Genomic DNA, 20,559 nt, shown 5'->3' on the forward strand with positions numbered 1-20,559 from the left:
TTTGCCTTGTGCGCTCGACCCTCTAGCAGTCGCAGTAAGAGCGTCCACTGGGGGACCTCCCGCTTCCGTGGAGGCCCCTAGCGTGTGAGTGCTATCCCTATCATACCAGCGGCGTGTCAGCGTCCCACTCGTGACTCCAATTACTAACAGTCGCGCCGGCACCCGCATCGCAGCCCTCCAAAAGCCACTGCCAGCTCTCAGGGAACAAGCTAGTCTTACCCGGTGTTCTCCAGAAGGGTTGGCCTACTTCCACTAAATGTCAAAACTTCGGTCCAACTGGTGCTGTCCAGCAGGGATCCACGTGTGACACAACCGAGCTGCCTTGTGGAAGTCTGGCCATCGATGAAGCCGTTATCGGCAGTTGAAAGCTTGGAGAATCTGTGTGGCTGTGAGGCTCTTCTCGCTCCGCTGCAATTCCTCCTCAGCAAAATATGCTCGTCGGAGCAAGTACTCAGAGAATCTAGTATGGCACGCTGCCAGCACCTGTTGGCACCGTTCCGCACTCTGCAACGTAGAACCACGGTCAGATCCCTTGGGCCGTCCTCGCGGGTGGTCTGCATGCGGAGAACGTGTCGAATGCATCGCATGGGGAACAGGGCCGAGAGAGCTGCAGTGTGTATCAGCGCTGCAACACTACACGGCGTTAGACGCACGCGTGACCCCTACGAACCTGTATCGCCTTCAATGGAGAAAGTTCTGAAGGAAAGATACTTTGTCTCAAACGACGAAGACGACTGGAATACTCCACCAGGCCCTAGCCCCCCTCTGCCGCCCGTCCGTGCAAACTCGAATCGGTCGTGGCACATCGGGACCTTCTCTTCTGTGTATGCTGGACAATGTTTGATTTCGCAATAGAGGCCAGCGTGGTCATTCCATGACGAGAATCTCAGCCAGCGTAGACACCGGGGACAGCAGGCGCTGAGGGGAATATTGAGCAGGATTTACACGCCACTCGCCACTGTATTGCATGCTGGAACCCGCACATGGCCCCATCTCTCGATGAGCCACATTCAACGCGAGCACAGCTCATACCAGGGCATTGAAGGTGCACGGAAGCGAGACTTCCTCGAGCCTGCTAGGAGCACTGGCTCGACTGCCGGCGCCCACCCCGAGGCTGGTAGCACCTCTGCCTGTGTGTGGGACATGGGGGCAACTGGCCTAATTCTTCGAAAGAATGCGTGAATATAATACGTACACGATGTCGTTTTCTTCCTGAGTCATTTCTCCCAAATTCTTCACAGAACGCAAAAAGACCAGAATGCCTCGGTTCGAGTTCGCACCCGCTTCATCTAACCAACTAAGCAACTGCACTCTTCTCGCCACTCAAGTTATTTGTTTCCATTCGTCCTCTCCTTTTACTTCTCGTTTGCTCTACGTCTTCGCGCAGCTTTGCCTCTGTTTCGTCTGCAGTGGTTATGCTGTTCGCTCTTTCCCTGTCCCGTCTTTCATTGGTCTCATGCAAAACGATCACAGCAACTAGCAGTATCCAAAAAACCGGAGACGTTAGTCCCCAGCCTCTTTCAGGGACAAATGTCTGCCACAGACTGTCCGCAACGCGCGCTCTCTCTGCCAACTCCTGGGCCTTCTTCCAGTCTTCCTCGCTCTTGGCCTTCGCCGCGGCTTCCTCACTTTTGCACGCAGGTGCAGCGCCCTCCGTCTGAGAGTCCTGCTGCTTGCAAGAAATCGTGGTTCCACCGGCGCTATGTTTCAGTTTGGCTTCATCTTCGTCTTCCCTCTGCCGCTTTGCTGCATGCTTCCCTGAGTTTCCAACCCCGCAGAAGCCCCGCTGGACGGCGCAAGAAAGTTCTCCGTGAGATTGGCTAGAAACGGCCCGCGCTGCAAGTCTGCCTATTCGGCACAGTGCCACCTGCGCAGGACAGAAGGTTCCTGAGCGGGCGTAGAAAAAAGGGAGAGTCGCTTCTTGTCGATCTCCGCCACGCCGCTGGAACGGCGAAGGCTGTGAGGAAGACGAGAGAGATACGCGCCTTGCACCGTACGGCGTAGCTGCATGGGTTTCCGTCAGCGAGTGGGGTACACGACCTGTCGCGCTGCCTTTTGTGGAATTTCCACGGCTCATGAAGACTGGAGCCAGTCGAGCTCGCAGAGCCTCGGGCTGTGAAGAATAAAACAGTAGTAGGAACGACCGTGAAGAGAAGAAGTGTGTGCCGCACCGGGGCGCTGGCATGTTGCGAAAGCGCGCGCACTCGGCGAACCCATTGTCACTACGCGTCCTCGTGTGAGCTTTTGTAGGAAGGATACAGGCGCTCCTGGGACGTGTTTCGCCCCCGATGTATTAAATTAGGTAATACGGTAACTTTACTTGGATTTAATATCTCTAGAAATGTGGTAATTATAGGTCTAGAAATGTTTTTAAAAACTTTAGAATTAGGTGAAGCTGGAGATCATAAAAACAACTCAGACTCTTAACTAAGGTAAGAACGAAAGTTTGAAAGGAAGTACAGCTGTTACGTATTATTATCAGTTTTTTAAAGCATAATTAGTATGAGCTGTTTTTTTATTCAAAAAGACTGAAAACTCATATGATTAAGGGGAAAAAAATTAGTAAATAACTAATTAATGAGGTCAGCTGTGAAATGGTATTCGAATTTGGAGCTAGCTGGATTATTAACAGAAGCTATCGGAAACCTGTTGCAGTTTTATTATTTGATGAAATTGAGAGAGCACATGATTAACTGATAAATGGATTGGGGCTCATAACCTCCTGATTACAAATCAAGGGGTTTTTTATGAAAAAACACTTCTTTCCCCTTTTTCAGATTTAAATTCTATTAATTCGTCTTTTCTGAATGCCGCTACGCGGAAACTGATATGAAATCAAAACGGTTGCACTGCCAAGAGGATGACCAACGGACAGCAGCGCCGGGTCTGGGGGTACCAGGCCGAAGTTCCCCCGCCAGACGAATACAGAGGCGCAGAGTTCCAAAAAGGCTCCGCATATCTAGCCAGCTACGCCACGTCCCTTCTGTTTGTAGTTCATGCCGGTAAAAGTTCATGAGCCGAGTGAATATCTTAGAAGTCGTATGGTCTTGGCTAGAAACTCCCCAAACGAGCTACCGCTGATCTTTGTTTTTGTAACTTCGCATTTCACTACTCCTTTTTATTATTAAGCAAAAAATCATTTATTTTATTCCGACAAAGATTTGGAGAAATGGAAATTTGGGCTTTAGAAGCTTTTGGTAATTGCAGCCTTATAGGCATCCTTTATCCCACATTTTCTGAACATTCAAGTGAATCATAAATATATATTGGAGATATACGGACTAGAACCGTAGACCTTAAGTTATCAGTTCAATTCTGATTTTCAACATTTTTTTAATCTACTTTAGAAAAATTAAAAATTTTATTATTTTGCTCCTAGTTTACATAGAATGAATATTCAAGCATTTAAACTTTATTTAATAGAGTTTTTGGTAGGGGTGTGGTTTCTGGTTCGACCATCAATTCATTAAAAAAAAATGAATACACTTGAGTGAAACTCAAAGGAACTGACAGGGGCTCGTACCGGCTGCTGGCACGGAGTTTGCCGATACTTTTCCGCTTAATATCAGTTCAATTTTACAACTACACATTTAAATAAAAATTATGAAAATTTTATAATTGATAAAAATAAGTTAACTCATAATTATGGAAATTTTAATAAAATAAAATCTTTCAGTACGCCCTTTTTGTTTTGTTTTAGATACTTTTCGATTCAGAATTTGCAATGGGAATTAATGTATTAATTTATTATGGCTAGTGGATTCAAATTTTCGTCAATCGAAATATTACAAAATTAGTTATATCCAGATATTACTTAGCAATTTCTAAAATTTTAATATCATTATTAATAGTTTTTACTAGATTAAAACAAACTAATAACCCAATAGGCAGTCGGTTGTTATGCGGTCCGAGAGCTGGGCGCCGGCCTCAACTGGTCTCGGAAGGCATTTTGCTTCCAAACCATCGCAGACGGCATGCTACTCGGACGAAAAAGGCATGAAGACGGGGGAATGCAAATGTTTGTGAGGGCTCCGCAGCGAGCGTGATGCAGGCTCGCACAAGCGACCCTGCGACACGAAACGAAGGAATTGCGTGTTCACCGTATGTTCTGAACGGCTGGCCTGGTTCTCACGAGGCCAAGAGAGGAAGCGTCCCCCAACCAAGCAGCGAGTCCCAGGCGTCCTTGAGGAAGCCACCACACAAACGGTCCCACGGAACGAAACCTTCGCTGCGCGCTGGCCTGCAAAGGATTCACGTCTAAGCGAAACGCGTGTCTTTATGCTCACAAGAAGACGGCGAAGAGGGATACATTCAAGAAAGCTGTGGCTCTAGAGACATATCTGCACGATTCACGTACGGATAGCAAATGAATGAAATATGAAGACTCCGGCGTATTTTTGGTGTGCTGCTGTTCCAACCCCGTAACATTCGCCGCCCGAGAGAGCTGTTCATGCACGACTCAACTCGCGCACGCCGCTCGCTACGCTGCAGGCAGGCAATTCCGATTGGCACACGGAAAACTGCTGCAGTTCGATTTGTTGATGTCAAAGTCAACAATGACGTGCAGTGGTGCTTCGCTTCATGGTAGTACATTTTTCAAGACTTGCCAACGACGTCCCAGCTTATAGCGCATTCAATGCATGCACGCACAGGTTGGGCTTGGATATCGTTGCAGGAAAATGAAGCGCTTATGGCGCGATCAATTTTACGAGATGTTTGTCTAAACCAGGCGATACGCTGTACCATGAAAAATCTGCTGGGCACGAATTGTTTCGCAATTTCCATTGGGAAGTAGCGGACGGACTTCCATTACGCTCCTCTGGCGCGCCATCGCGTACCTGCGGCTCTGTACCCGTGTCACTGCAGAGGAAGGAGGCATCTTGTTTACTGGTTGAGCAAGCCTTCTCTGAGGTTGATAGTAGAAAATGGCGAAGGACATGAGTTCTCCACTGTGTAGCATGGGCGCCGGACCAATGGCAGACCTGCGCAGAAGGAAGCTGCGGTATCAGTGTTGAAGGGCCGTTGGCAACTTGCCGCAGCAAACATATTTCGCAGACTTGGATGGCGCTCACCGTACGCGCGCCTGTGTAAGGGGCACAGAAGGCATGAGTTTCGAGAATACACTGGGGGCAGGCACGCATAGGCACATCTGATGCCCCTGAACTCGGATCGCAGCAGCGATTGGATGCCCCAACCGCCAGTGCGTAGGGTCGAGCGCAGCGCGAAGCGTCCCAAGTAGGCTGGAGTTTTCTGATGATTTCTTTGAAGCAGACAAGGTTACCCAGGCCCGGAGTGATACCTGGGGTGCCTACTACAGGGTAAGCTGCCTCGTAGGCGACTCTGGAAAGCTAGGCGACATTACAGCCGCAGTGCAATGTATCTTTCACACCACATGTATTCCGCTCTGACAGCTTCTGACTCCGTGGCTCAGGCGACACGGTGTCCGATCGCGATCGGGTTCGTCAGACGTGGGGCGGCCGCATGCAAACGGCCGATGCCATGGACGTATGGAGTCCTCTGCCCCATGCGGTGTCGACTGGCACGTTCGTGTTCCGAAACTTTTGTTCATTTATCGACTTTTGGCGGAACTAGATGTCTCTGCTAGTACACATGTTACTTGTCGGTGACCCTCGGGCTCGAAGAATCCATCGTGTATATCATCTGTGGTGTATATGAAGGCTGTTCATCCATCGCGCCTCCAGAAATATACGCGGCAGATAAATGCTGGTGATACATTTGCTGCACTGCTAGTTTATGCAGGGATTGACGTGGGCGGCGCATGGATACTCCGCAGCAGAGTCGATTTTTTTCACACGTTATCTGCCTCGGCACGAGCGAAGCTGCGTCTGCATGCGCCGATTTTTTATACAGAAAATTCTCTGCCAAAGACACGCGTTAATCTGAGCGCAGCGCACAACCCCTACGGCCAAAGAATGCTGTCTGTGTGGCAGTCGAGTACAAGTGTTCGACCTGATAAGCGCAGCAGTATCATCGGTATATGTGAAGATAAATGATTTTCATTCTTCGAATCAGGCTTGTTCAGCGAAAGCTGACACTACTGACGGCACATCTGAGTTCCGACCCTGCCGCTCGCCGCTAACGCACACGATGAAGCCGCAAACCTCAGGGCTTCTGCAATCGCGCATCTGCCCTGCTCTTCTGGTCTCCGGCGTTCTGTTTTCTCTGCAATTACCCGGAAGCCGGAGACTCTCCTCATCTTTACTTCTCACTGCAGCCCTTGCGTTGGTTGGCGATCTGCGCGCTAGCAGGGCGACCGTCTGCGGCTATTGATCCGCAGCCTATCTCTGCGCCGTGGTTTGTGGAGCTGCTTGCGAAGGGCTGCACAGCTTTCGCGCTGCCGTCAAGCTGCTGTAGCTCCCTCGCCGTCCGCTCAAGGCTGTGCTTCCTCCGCGGGGCGCCTCGCAGGAGGCTTGCCTCCGAGCAGAGGCCTCGCAAGCGCGTCCTTTGCCAACGCTGCGGTGGGCGACGCTCGGATCGACCGCCAACGTGATCAGCGCAGTGCCTTGTGCAACCCCGGCCCCTCCAAGCAGCGTGCTCGCTCGTGCTGTCGAGTTTTCCGCCCCGCTGAGCCGCCTCGAGCGCGCACACGCCTCCGCCACTGGCAGTCCTCGAGAGGGTTCGCTGCGGCCGTTGCCCGAACAGACAGAAGGCACGCTGCTGCTTCCAATGTCCGGCCTGCAGCTGCCGCTGCCTCCCGCAGCTAGGTCGAGGCGAGGGGCAGCTGCGGCCGCATGCGCCCCAGAGTCTCGGTGGCGCAGATGCAGAAGCCAGGGGCCTGCGAGCGGATGCCGCTCCCACAGCGCGCTGGAGGACGAGCTGCCCGCCACAGGCGCAGGCGGTGCCTGGTCAGCTGAGTCGGCTTCCCCCGCAGGTCGCTGCGACGGCAGACGCTTTGAACAGCTCGAGTCCGACGCCAGACTCCACGTATCTGAGATAACGGAGGGTTCCCGCGTTGCACCGACCTCCGAAGTCGTAGGCGCCTCGAGGTCGCGTTCTTTCGAAGCGGTTCCCATTGGACTCGACTGCGCAGACGGCCCCCCAAAGTCGGGCGCCTCGCGCCGCGCGCATGAAGACGCACACACCAGCAAAACAGCTCCACCGCCTGGCAGCCGCTTGCTTCTGCACTCAGCAGAAGTGGCGTCGGGGCTTCCGCCAGGCGCCGCCGGTGCTACGAAGGCGACTTCACTGCCGCGAGTCTGCGAGGCATCGCGCGTCTTTCGGCGCTTCCGTTCTCCCGCGTGCCAGCCAAAGTCGCACAGAGGGGGTCGCGTCTCCAGCGCGCGTGGACTCTTGGCCTTGGCCGTCTGACCCGCGCAGCACGACAGCGCCGCGCGCTCACTCTTTGCGTCCGCCTCTGAAGCGATCCGCGCGTCAAGCTCCGTGACGGCTTTCGCACCTGCACGCGCAGCTCGCACGTCCACTCTTCGAAACCGGGGGCTCTTCCGTCCACGCTGTTCGCCGCTTGCCGCTGGCGGAGCTGCGGGGTCTCCGCGGCCGACTCTTTGCGTCGTGACGTTCGTTGTCGCCTCCCCTAGCGCCTCCTCTTTGTGGCGTCTTTTGCTCAGGCCCCCGCTCGCCGGCGGCACACGGCCCCCCGCGCCAGCTCTGCGGCTTCTCAGACTCGAGCCGCGGCTCGACACGGGCGTCGGCGCCTGAAGACGCCCTCGCCCCCCGGGCAGGTTTCCGGCGGTCCGACCTGCCGCGACCGTCGCCCCGGGGCCCCTGATGAGGCGACTCACCCCGAGTGCCTGTCGGCGCGGAAGCGTGCCGGTCGACCCGCCCCCGAATCTCGCCTCCAGGGCCTCGCGGGCAACCCCTGTTGACGTGCTGGCCTGTGGCGCGGGTCGCTCCGAACTCGCCCTGTCTGCTTCAGTCCGGCCCGCGGGCCTGGCGTCGTGGCGAGACTCTGCTCCCGCGTCGATTCCGGCGGCATCTCCGAGGGCGCGACCCGCCAGCGAGACCGCCGCGCGGCCGTCTGAAGCGGACCAAGTCCGCCGCGGACAACAAACTGTCGAAACGAAACGATGCGGCGCTTGGGCAGGGCTGTCAGGCGCGTCGTGTGTGGAAGCGCCAGCCCCGTGTGAAGCCGCCCTCGGAGAGAGTGACGCTGGAGCGGCGCTCGCGAAGAGGGCGTCGTTGTCGCAGCACGCGGCATCGCGCTTCCGCTCTCTCCTCCACGAAGGCATCGGCGATGAGACGCCGGGGGGAGACTCGCTGGCGCTGCCCGCCCCGCGCTGGAGCGAGCCACTCGAGTCGCTTTTGCTGGCGGGCCCCTGCGAGCAGTCGGGGCGTGACTCTTTGTGGGGACTGCGGACTGGGGATTCGCTGCCTCGCCCACCCTCTCCCCGCAAGGCTGCAGCGCAGCACGAGCAGTACGCCTCGTAGACGCGACGCTCCGGCAGCGAGGCCAGACGAAGCGATCGCCGCAGCGACGCACTGTTTGGCGACGCGCCTACGGACGCTAGCTCCGAAACGAGCCCTGGTTTCCCGTCTGCATGCGCCTCTGCACTCGACTTCTCCGCCTCTCCGTCCTTCAAATATGGACTCAATCGCTGCCTTCGTCGCCCGTCCACTGGCCGCAACAGGCAGGCGGCGCTCTGCGACGGCGGGGCCTGCGGATTCGAGTCCGCTGAGCCGCTGTCTGCCGCATCGACCCCTGCCGACCTGTTCCCGCGTGGACGCAGGGGCGTGACCGTGGCCACGTCCTCCAGCTGCTGCCGCGTCGCAGCGCTCTTTCGCCGAAAACACTCAATTTTTCCAGTGCCGTGCCCATTCGCTTCCGGCTGTGTCCCCTGGCACGCCGCCGTCTGCGAGCGGCAACACGGTAACGACGTGGGAGCTCCATTTTTGACTGACAAGCGCCTAGGCGGCGTGGAGAGAGACACCTGGGCATCCACTTCATTCTCCTTGTCGCTCAAGCGGGGGTTCGCTTGTCTCTGCGTGAACTCGCGCGAGAGATCCTTCTGCGCGTCGCTCACTTCGCCGCCGACGGCAGCCTCTGAGCGGGCTTCAACCGGACTCGCGTCCATGCTTCTTGCCCGTTTCAACTCCTGGTACCGGCGAAGAAGCTTCTCGAACTGAAAGTTTTTTCGCTTCAGCTCCTGGTGCAGCCCACGATTTTCGAGCCGGGACTCCTCCAGGGACTTCTCAAGAGAAGTGGACTTCTCTTGTTCATCCTTCAGCTGCTGGGACTGCTCGTGGACGAGGCGCAGCAGGCGCGCCTTGTCCTGTGACGGAGTCCCAGCGCCGGGAAGGCCAGCCCCCCGCAGGGCTCCGGTATTGACGCGCAAGTTTTTTCGCGCGATTGGCGTACTTGAGCGTGTTGTTGCTCTCTGCGAAAAGCAGCACAGGAATTCAGAAGACCGCGCAACGTTGCTGTGACACGGCGGACCCCACACAACGGTGTCCAGCACCTAGTCCTCATGTGCTAAAACGGGGGCAACCGCAGCAGGTGAAAAGGCGTATGCCAGCCAACGCCCGCGCCCAGAGGAAACGGCTCGAGGATTTCCCCCAAGCCCCGGGAAAGGCACGAGGAGAAACCGTGAGCGGAATGAGAATCTGAGACTCTGCACCACAAGAGGCCTCTCTTCCCTGAGCTAGGCAGCCGGCAACGCTCCAACACGCAGCCCCCTGGTTTGTGGACTGTGAACCCAAGGCTGGGAGCGTGGCGTTGGAAGACTGTTTTTCTTTCCAGGAGCCGCGTGCCGTAGCGTCACGTTCGGAGAAATGCGGCAACAGTGGAAGGCCTGCGCCGAAAGCCCCCGCGAGCAACGGGTAAAGGCCGGCCGCTCGCGAGTGTAGATTCGGCGCTCACCCGCGTAGGCTGCCGCGGTGAAGTGGACGTTGGCAATCATCACGACGAGGCATCGGCCCTCGAGGGAGGATTTCAGGAGGTGCGTGAGTTTGCTGTTTCGGTAATTCACGAATACCGGTCCTGCGAGTGCAGCACACACAATTCGGGGTCTATCCAGTGAGGCCTCATGCCAGGCCGGTTCTGCCGGCAAGTCAACCTGACCGCGCAAAAGATATTCTTTGGCAGGTTCGTTGAGCTAGCCAGCATGAAATAATGCCCCGAACGGCCGCCATGCGGCCTCGCGACACGGGGCTAGACACCTCGACGCGAATCACTCCAGAAAAATGCGGTGAACTGTCCGTCGTAGTCATTGCAGGCAACTGAATCCTTCTCTGGGCTTCTTTCGCTCGTGCGTGGAGACGCCTACACCGCTCCAGCATTAGCCCCTGCCTTCACAAGAGAGGATAACTCGCTTTGCTGTGTTCGCCATCTCGCGGCGACAGCAGGCCCCCGAACGGGAACACACGAAGCTGCTTGAGGGGGGGGGAGGGAGGGAGGACGCGAGGAAGGGAGGGACGAAGGGAGGGAGGAAGGGAGGGGTGCGTCTTGCTACTGATACGCGATCCGGTCGCTGCGACTGTCGCCCGCGCTCGCTGAGGCAGCTGACTCCCAAAGGCCTTACCTGACATGGCAGAGATCACGGAAGCCGCCGCGTCGGGCTTCGCACACGCACCCTGGCCTTTCGCGTCTCTCGCAGAACTTCCGCCTACGCTCGCGCCGCGCTCCATCTGCTGCTTCAGGTGCAAGGCGTTGATGCAGTTCGCCAGCGCCAGCAGCGACTGGTTGATGCGGCATCCTTCCTGTAGGCGGTGGCCGCGGTTCACTGTGGCTGAGGCGCGCTCGGATCCCGCCAAGTCGATCAGCGAAAGCTTCGCCTCGGTCTTTGAGAAGATCCCCTTCGTCCTACTCAGCCACTCGTTCTTGACCGTCAACTGCGCAAACACAGCCGCGCAGGCGTGTGAAAGGTGACACACAGCTCGGCCTCGCAGGCCGATTCAGTTCCAGCGAGAGGCGCCGCTTCCGTAGAGAGTCTCGCAGGAAGACGTCGACGCTGGGGTCGCTGAGGTCAGCACTCTCCTCTCTCGCGAAGCACCACGGTGGTGATGGAAGGCACTCTGGCTTTTTTCACTGGAAATGCAAAGCAAAAGCGAAACGCTTCTGATTGCGGCCTCCGGGGGTTCCTCCCCCGACCGTCACGCACAGCGTTTCCCCCCCCCCCCCTCCCCCTCCCGGGGGCCACACCTCCGTTCTTCTACGCGGCTAGAAGAGGCTCTTTCCTCTCCGCATTCAACGGCCGCCGGTGACGAGAGCGACGACAATCAGGCGTGCCGCGGGCTCAGCTCTCGGGCTGAGCGGGTGGTCTGATTCTATTTCCGCGCTAGAGCCGCGCGGCCGGCGAGGTATCTCTCAGGCCCGCCCGCATGTCCGCTGCTGTACCTGGAAGATGGCGTGAGACCGGCTGCTGACTGAGTTCGCGGCGGTAGCTGCGCAGCAGCGGTACTTGTTGCCCTGGGCGAGGAGGGCGAGGGCTTCGTCTGCGCCCGCAACGGGGTGCTCCGACAGATTGCTCACGCGGACTTTCCCAGCGTCTTCTTGGACTTCCAGGGAGACTCTGCTGGGGTCGAGGAGGTCGCGGATGCGCTCGTTGTAGACTTCCAGGTACGACACGTGGACGGTGGAGCTCTGATTGATGGCGCACCCGGGGCATGCCTCGCATCGGCCGTTCAGCCCGCGGGCGGACCGGGAGCAGACTCCGTTCGACGCGGCTGCGCTACCCTGGCGCCGCAGCCGCTCCAGCAGCAGGAAGACGTCTTGCACCGCGCGTCTCATGATCCCAGGCTGCTGGTCGGTGCCCAGCATTGTGTGGGTCTTGCCAGCCCCTGTGGCTCCATACGCGAACACCGTCGCTGAAAACCAGAAAAAAGGAACGCGGCCGTCAGCGCGAAGCGGCTGAAGCAGAAGACTAGAGCGAGCGCACACCGAGCCTACAGGGGCAGAGACCTGGCGGCTACGTGAGGCCATTCCAGAGACACTTGTGCGCCAAGGTGCGTGAGGCGGGGAGAGGAGGGGGGGGGGAAGTGACCCCGGAGGCGTCAAAATCGAGGCCAGGAAGCACGCCTTGGTGTGCATGCACATGCGCAGTAGCCGCGACTCTCTTCACACCCCCCCCCCCCTTCTCCCCCTTGCCTCCGGAAACAACGTAGAGGGCGCGGTGGAGCGTGAGGCTGGCATGGTCTGAGGCCCTCTCGCTATCTGCTGAGCAGGAAGCAACAGCCCGCGCAAGCGCAACGCGTGACGAGGCTTCTTACCGTGGACGCCGTCGTGGACGACACGGGGCAGCAGGAAGCGGGTGGTTTTCAGGTATACCTCCTCCTGGGTCGCCGCGGGGCCAAAGACCCGGTCAAACGTGTACTCCTGAGTCCACTCTTTCTGCGACGAGAGGTAGCACGGGGGATTTGCGCCGTGTGAGTTGCCTGCGTTCCTGAAGCCGCCCAAGCTGCCGCCGCCAGCGCTTCCCAGGTAATTTCCTGCGGCAGCCGCTGCGGCCGCTGCAGCTGCACTCGCTGAGAAGCCCGCAGGCCTGCTGAGTTGGAGCGTCTCGTCGTTCAGCATGCGAAGGACGACGGTCTGCGGCGGCGGAGGCGCCTCTGGAGGATAGCCTCGAATGCGAACTGCACCGACAGGGACCAGCAGAACGGCGCGGCATGACCTGCCAGCAGAGCGCTCGATGAAAAGCTAGAGACAGCACTGGACTTACAACTCGCGGAAACGACACTGTAAATCTTCCCTACAAGCCTGGATACCTGGAGCCCGAGCTCCTGGACACGCAAGACTTCCCAAGCGGCTGAAAAGCAGACAGAAAAGCATAAGGCCTGAAGATGGAGCCAGAAGCGCCCTCCCGTCTCAGGAGCCCAGCCACCTCGGGAACCATTAAATGGGTCACTCTGTGGAAGAAAAGCAGTGTGAAAGCTGCGTACTCCCGTGGTGTCATTCAGGGGCAGCAAACGACAGAGTGACAGGGGACGTAGAAAGAAAAAGCTCACGACGCGGCTGTCTAGACAGAGCGTGAACCAAAGAGAAGCGTCCACTGTGGAGCACTGAAAAAGGCTCTCGACTCGGAGGAGCGACGCCAGGATACACGGTTCTGGAGGATCCGTAGGCCACTCAAAGACTTTGTCGACGCCTTCGATCGCCGCCCGGCCTCGCCGGTTTGTCACAAGCCTCTTGAGGAGTATCTCAAGCGCTCGCGCAGACTTCTTTCTCCCCGACCTACAGCTCCACGACAGAGCGCATAGCTTCGTCTTTGCAACGGCTCGCGACTTACCGGCGACATGCACGCGAGACGATCCAGAGGGGACAAGCTCAGAGTCCACGCTATCGGCGCGCGTCTCGCCAGCCATGCGTCCGGCCTGCGTTTCCTGCGTGCTGGCCTCTGGCAAGGCGCCCTCAGGCAGTGGCGCGGAAGAATCTGCCATATTCCTGCTTCACGTGTCGCAGAGGGAGGGAGATCTGCCGTCGGTGCAAAGGCAGGGCGAGCCTCAACTCTTCTCTCAGGTGAAGGGCGCTTTAGGGTCTCCGTTGCCCACTTCTGGCCTGTCCTCCCCTGCTGTCGCTCGCTATGCGCTCGCATGGAGCTACGCCGAGCCAGCGACAGCAGTCGACGCCCGTCGCGGCGCAGTCAGACCACGCGCGCCCGCCTCATCCAACGGAATAGGGAGGAGGCTGCCTGGCTGGAGGAGGACTCCGCGACAGAGGCGGTGGTGACCAGCTTTGAAGGACAGGCAATGGAGAGTTCCTGCGCTCGCCGTCCAGGGGTGAGACTCGCTTCAGAAAGAGAACATGGGTCGCTAGACCACTAGCCAAGGCCCGATGGGACACTTCGTAGTCGAGCGGAGAATGGATACCTGCGGGACTCAAAGAGCGTTGAGCAAGGAGGAGCAATTTTTTAACAGAAAGGGGCAGGGTCTCTGCGTGGATCAACCAAAGCGCAGCTGTTCAGCAAAAACTTGCAGGGCGGGGAGGGGGGGGGAAGGTCACCTACGGAAAAAATTGTGGCAGCTCGATGCGCGGCGGGCGGCGGGGTTAGGATACTGCCCACGTAAACCACGCATTCTACAAACATGGGATGGAAGAGAGACGAGGGCCGTCAGAGGTTCTGTGTTTTTTCGGAGAAAATCGCACACAGGACGCGAAGTTCGAATGCAGCGCCGTGGTTCAGAAGGCTGCACTACACAAGACCTCGACGATCCACACACATGCAGAGTTCCGCCCGCAAACGTCTTGGTAACCACTGAGTTCTGTCTTGGAAAACTTCCAACGGATCAGATGAGGCACGCGAGGAAGCGGGAAAAATGAGATTGGAGTCTGCAGTTCTGGCTGCCTCCATTTCCACTCGGGCATCTTGTCGCTAGCACGGGGGATGGAAGACTCGTGGAACTGCGTGCATGCCGAAAAACGGGCAGTCTCGTGGCGATTTAATGTTTGTTCTTGTCTCCTCTGCGAAGATGAAGCTTCGCGGGAAAGGTGGTAGACGCCAAAACCTTGTAGAACGGAGCATCATCACAGGACCAACTTTTGCATGTCATTCACCTTGGAAGCCCACTCGCTGGAAGGCTGTGCATGCTTTTCACAAATCAATCTCCCGGAATGTCTGCAGGGGTGTCCTGCAACGGAACTGGGGGCCAGACAACCTGCATCCCCCCTTTCCCAAACCACCCACCCCCCTCCACTTCCACGCATGTTGTTGTGAAAGACACGAAAAAGAAGGGTGGATTCGTCTTCCTCGGACCACCGTTGTTGCGTGCATCGGTTTTCTTTCGCACATTGTACTTCTCTCGAGTTTTTCCTCTGACGCCTTTCCGGTCATTTTCTGCCACGCAGACCGGACTGAATTCCTTAGCAAGCCGCCAACAGCACCGTGAGCGCTGTCTTGGTCGTACTAGGCAAGCACGCTGACGAATCATCCTTTTTTCGGTAGTTAGGATCCGCTTGCTGTCAAAACCAATACAGACACTTGTGTTTAGCAACACGGTGCAAAACTAGGGAGAGAGGGACGCTTGGCAACTAAGAAGGCAATGGAGGCGAACTGTACTGAGTGCTGTCTCGTGTGCCACGACCTGGTACGCAGCCTCTTAGCCTCTGTACGTCAGATATCGAAGAGGCCTAGTTCCCATGTCTCTTGGAATAGAGAGACGGTGCTTTGGCACGCCGTTCCGCATTACGGCTGCCTTGTTCGGTCGCGTGAAGCCAGAAGATGCGCAAACTCAGTTACAAGACCCCAGCTGGGTATTAAATGCACACCTCGCACCGAAGACAGAGATGGACTGGTATAAGCAGACATTCACGTCGCCTCTTTTGTACGCAGCTCGATGCTGCTACCCAGAACTACAAAAAGCATCACAGAGGCTCACCACGGGACTTTTAGGTCTGCTACACTTTCTGTCGCCCGGTATTTGGGCTCTCGCATCGCATTAGCCTTCACCCGCGGCATCGACTTCACAGTAGACTGGGCACCGTCCACAAACCAAAACATTGGCTGCTACAAAACGCCCTCCGTCTCCAGTGTTCCTGTACCAGTCTATGTATACCAAGGTGTATGTCTGGACATCCATATATTACACAGTGCTAAATCTCGGCTCAGAGGACAGTACAGGTTCTGGGGGAGCTGCGAAGCGCAACATTCTACAAGAATCACAATCTGTGTGAATGAGTGTATCATCGTGCCCCTGGCAAAAATGTATTCACACGTTTTACACACACTGCCACCTAAATGCCTTTAAACGGGTGATACAGTCCCCTGTGTTGATAGAGCCAACGCCAGTTTCATTTATCATCTTGATAAACGATGCGGACAGACAAAGGCGTGGCCTCGCAATCTCACGCGAAGCACATAATACTGCCATTCTATGCCCCTTGTCGTCGGCGTTCGCCTTTTAAAACTGGAGGTACAGCTGCCAACGCTGCCAGGGAATTAATAACAGTGTCCAACTGCGGTTCTACGTCTGTCGATGATTTCTGCTTCCCGACTGATATGGCGGCTGTAAGGGCCCGGCCTGTTGTTGAGCTTCTTTGTTCCCACTGGCGTCGCGTTCTCTCGTGTTCTCGATGCATGGTGCGCCTCCTTTGCAAACTAGACAGGAACTCGTACCTGGCTGCGCTCGCGGCTCCCTCAGATTCCTGTCTTCTGACCAAGTACTTACCTCTTTCTTGCCTCCTTCTCTCAAACTCCAACCTCTGTGTCAGCAGGATGTTTCTTTTTTCTCTGAGGTGTTTCAATTCCTGATATAAGCGTTGAACCCGCGTCCCCGTACTGCCAGGAAGTTCCCTTTCTTCATGTGCCGCCTGCCAAAACGCAGATTGTAGCGCGCCTATGAATTTCAGCACCATTGCTTCATCGCACCGTCGCTGCTGCTCCGCTGCCCACTCAATTTCCGCCTCTGCTTCCCGTGCTTCACATTCCACGCACGGGAAGGAGAGTCCGCTCACGTGCGCAATCGCGTAGAGATCCCCGTTGTCGCCAAAATAAGTGAATGGCGTCTGTGCAGAGATTGTTGCCGTGTGGGGTCCAACACGTACAGAGGCAAAAGCACTTGGGCGGCTGGTAATGCTGGGCGTTACGTCGCAAGAACGGCCCTGTTGCATTCCAATATGTAGAGACTCAGCATATTTTGCGCTTTCTGATTCTCGAGCAGCCGCCCCAGACATCGATGAGGATTCAGCATACCTGTACCACTCAGGTCTCGCGTACAGTGCAGCAAGCACAATCGGTAAAACCGACACAACCGCTTTCAGGAGCTTTCTCCGTCTGCTGGGCTCGCTCACACCTTGTGTGACGCGTCCCCGATCACTCAAAATGACACAGCAAAACATGGTCAGAGAAAGGCTCACAACTGAAATGGCACCACAATTCGTCCTTTAGCGGCGCTCTCACATATGGGCAAAAATCAAAACGGAAGAGCCTTCTCGTAGCTAGCGTGTAAAAAACCCGTATCCAAGATGGAATATCATACAGTCAAGAACAGGGCGCGGCAAATAACATTCGGAAGGCCGCGCGAGAGAGCCTGTTTCCAGCGTCCTACGTATGACAGTGAATACATTGCTCAGGCGTCTTCCAGCACACATTTACTGAGCATTCTGTAACTGGGTTAATACACATAAACCATTCCCTAACGGTACGTGCGTTCCCATTGGCGAGGTGCTCTTTTCAGCACACACACTGACTTGAAAAGTATGATGCGCTGTCTAGTCAATATCACTTCCGCGTTTCACGGCATTATTCAACGAGAACTCAGCGACTCCGTAGTACGGAGAAAATATCGCGGTGCGTTTACCTGAAACGTTGATACACCATAACGCCGACGAACAATCCTGCAGCATGTGCGGTCACGACGACGCAAATAAAACGAAGATATCAAAACATGCTCTCCCGCAGATGAGGTGAGGTGGCAAGTACAATTCGGGGGCACGTCAGCGAAAAGGTCAACGTCAACACGCAATCGAAGGAAATACACAACGCGCTTGAGGGCCCGCAGACGAATTACACAGAAGGACGAGGCCGGGTCAGCAAAGACACGCTGCCATTCTTGAGGCATACGCGTTCAGCTACGCACAGAATGCGGTCTGGTCAAAACATACAACGGAGACGCTGTTCTAGACTTTGCGACGCCGCGGGCTACACATCCGCAGAACATCGGAACCGATAAACAATGTCTGGTCATCAGGGAACGTGAACCGTGACCTCGTTGCCGCAACCCGGTCGTCCAGTTGTTCTTTCAGAGGACTATTTCGGCAGAAGTTCGCGGAGAACATTAGGTGCAACGCGTATAGTTGACTCGCCTTCCGGGGTCACCGACGTCACACCCCGCTGGAGGCTTGACGCTTCAATCGGCGTAATCTTGAGTTGATGCGTGACCAGGCTGGGCGATCCTCAACGGATCACTGCCCTTGTCCAACAAATCCTCCATGACGGGAAGAGTGCAGGGGCTCCTCCAGAGCCCACGGAATATTCTGTGCCGCCACAGACAACTCCGTGGCAAAAATGCCGCCACAGACAACTCCGTGGCAAAAATGCCGCCACAGACAACTCCGCGTGGCCTTTCGGACCCAGGAGGGCGGCAGATTTCAACGCTACATACCGCCTTCCCACGCCAACTGTAAGTACCTTCGAGTTCGCCGGCGCCAAGCTGATATATAGGCACATGAAGAACAAGTTTTGCCTCCTTTAGTCTACCCGCTAAGGCGCACACCTGTTAAAAAGTGTCGATGGGAGATATGCTCCCAGGCGAAGACATTTTCTTAGAGTCGTTTGCGCACACCGGAGTCGCCGCGACCCGCGGCGCCGCTCGTGCGGTTTAAGAGAAGTACTGTACGGCGCTTTTCAAGTATGCGACACTCCAGAGACGACCTACTGAGCCAGTGACCCCGGTAAATGATGGTGTTTCAGCCATCCTAGAACTGTGCGGCGTCTTTTCTCACTTGTGGCTCGGCGTTACCCACTATCAGCCTTCTTTTCCCCACTTTTTCCAACAGTCGGCTGGTCGGGAAAGCCAGCCCCCACGCGGGGATTACTCTGCGCGCGACGGGGTCTCTGCGTGACGAGTCTCACGCCGATTTGCCTTGTTGTCTAGTTGTCTGCTTTATCTCACGTCTTGTTGAGAGCCACTGCGTGGACTCTTCGTCTCCCTCGATTTCACGAGCTCGTTAACGGATTCTTTGAGGCCGACCTGTTCCCGCAGCTCCCGGTCGCCCCCCATGGCAGGCCCCAACACGTGCCCGGTGGAGGCGTCTCTCCAGGACGCAGACTCGACAGCAGGCCGCAAGAGAGACTTCCCGCAGGAAAGCGATGACCTTCCGGAGGCGGACTCGCGTTTTCCGCTGTCTCCTTCGGAGCCAGATGCCAGCTCGCAGCGGCGCACCGCGAACGAGTTAGGCACCCTCCAGGCTGACAGCTCCGCCGCCGCGGCAGCACCGGAGAGCGAGGAAGAGAAGGAGCGCGTTCCTCTCCCTGCGTCGTACGCGTATTGGGAAGACGTGTATGAACGGGAGCTCCATCTTGCATGCGAGGACCAAGAAGAGGACGATGAAGACAGCAGCGCATCGGCCGAAGAACGCATCGACACAGACAACTCGGAAACTGACGAAGGGGACGGAGAAGAGTGGTTTGCGGCGCAGAGTGAAGCAATTGCCGACTGGCTCGTCGCTTCACTCGAGGAAGTTTGCAGCGGTACGAAGCTGACGGCCGGCGACCACCCCTCACGTGCTGCGGCCTACGCCAACTTCCCTCGAGCCACGAATCCTCGAACCGAACGCTCCCTCGCCTCTGACCTCCCCGAACGGGGGGAGATGCCGAAGACGCACCTCGAAATACCTATTCTCGACGTTGGATGCGGCAACGGCTTGTTTCTTCTCCGTCTCCTTCGCCGCGGCTGCTGCGCTCTCGCCGGCGTCGACTACAGCGCAGCCGCGATACAGCTGGCGCGCCGCAACGTGGGCAGACTCCTGCTGCGAAAGAAAGGGCAGCGGGGGCGGAGGCAGCGGGCCGTTCGTCGTGGCGACCAAACTGAGACTGAGTCTCCTGAGGAAGGCGGAGAGGCGCCCGAGCCTTGCCTTGACTCCGCCTCAGCTGCTCCGGCGTCTGACGCGTCTCGCAGTCTCCCACACGTTTGCTTATCCCTCGTCGATCTGAGGCAGGTGCAGGCGCTGAAGGCGGCCAAAACTTCATCTGCTGGGGCCAGAGCGCACGAGGCATCGAGGAGTGAGTGCCTCTTGGGGGCAGGCGCCCGAGGATGCGCAGGTTGTGGCAGTTCTTCCACCAGCCGTGAGCAACGAAATGGCGCGGACAGACCCCCTGACGACGGCGTGTCCTCACCGGGCAGACCGGAGGGCTTGTCGGGAGACACTCTGGCGCCGCTCGAGGCGCTGCCACAGTTCTCGGTTATCCACGACAAAGGCACGTTCGACGTCTTTTACTTGCTGAAAACCCCCGAAGTGTATGTGCAGAGAATCGCGCCGCTCCTGCCTGCGGCGGGGCTCCTCTTCCTCACGTCTTGCAACTGCACGCGTGACGAATTGGAGGGCTTCTTCTGCAGATCTGAGCAAGGCACTGGCCTCCCTCTCTTCGAAGTTGTCGACCAACTTCGCCACAAAACGTTCAAGTTCGGGGGCGTGGAGGGGCAGGTAGTCACGACACTCCTGCTGGCGCGAATAGGTACTTGATAGGCGGATGATGGGTGGGCAGTTCGTGCAGCACTGCGCGAACGCAGCACATGCGTCATCACTAAGCAGGAATGAGCTTGTGAGGGAGGCTGGTGTAGTCGTCCCGGGCAGCAGGGACGACAACACCACCTGGTCGTTCTTGAGGCCGCCGCTTGCAGGGACTTTCGCCGTGCACTACGTGTATGGACGGGTGCCCGTTTCTCAGCGCGTGTGAAGAGACCTACGGCCGGTCTTTCCGTGTCATTCCATGTTAATGCTCGTCCACACAACGGCTGAGTTTTTTTGGTGTATCCCAGCGGTACGTGTTGTTCAAGAGCTGAAGCGCAAGACGACGCAGTTGTCGTGCCCGTGTCGGTTTTCCTTCTCATCCAACAAAACGTCAACGCTGTTGTAGAAATTACCACACAGCGACCAGGGATGTTACCGTGGACTCGCGCGAGAGAGGTGACGGCTGATCTAAAACGTAACGT

The 20,559-nt window shown here is 56.8% G+C and overlaps 2 protein-coding genes across 2 annotated transcripts; one reads left to right on the top strand and one right to left on the bottom strand.

Moving 5' to 3' along the window:
• Window positions 1-6,299: 6,299 nt before the first annotated feature.
• Window positions 6,300-13,350, bottom strand: BESB_004520 (kinesin motor domain-containing protein; the record flags this gene model as incomplete). Its single annotated transcript, XM_029359207.1, has 6 exons — window positions 6,300-9,353; window positions 9,738-9,955; window positions 10,497-10,806; window positions 11,312-11,781; window positions 12,184-12,546; window positions 13,200-13,350. 6 exons carry the CDS (start codon window positions 13,348-13,350, stop codon window positions 6,300-6,302), a joined length of 4,566 nt encoding a protein of 1,521 aa, XP_029222120.1.
• A 5,275-nt stretch (window positions 13,351-18,625) lies between these two features.
• On the top strand, window positions 18,626-20,089 carry BESB_004530 (uncharacterized protein; the record flags this gene model as incomplete). Its single annotated transcript, XM_029359208.1, has 1 exon — window positions 18,626-20,089. The coding sequence occupies one exon, from the start codon at window positions 18,626-18,628 to the stop codon at window positions 20,087-20,089; it is 1,464 nt and encodes a 487-aa protein (XP_029222121.1).
• Window positions 20,090-20,559: the final 470 nt, after the last annotated feature.

This window comes from Besnoitia besnoiti, chromosome I (assembly GCF_002563875.1).
Source record: "Besnoitia besnoiti strain Bb-Ger1 chromosome I, whole genome shotgun sequence".
In the NCBI taxonomy this organism is placed as follows: Eukaryota; Apicomplexa; class Conoidasida; order Eucoccidiorida; family Sarcocystidae; genus Besnoitia; species Besnoitia besnoiti.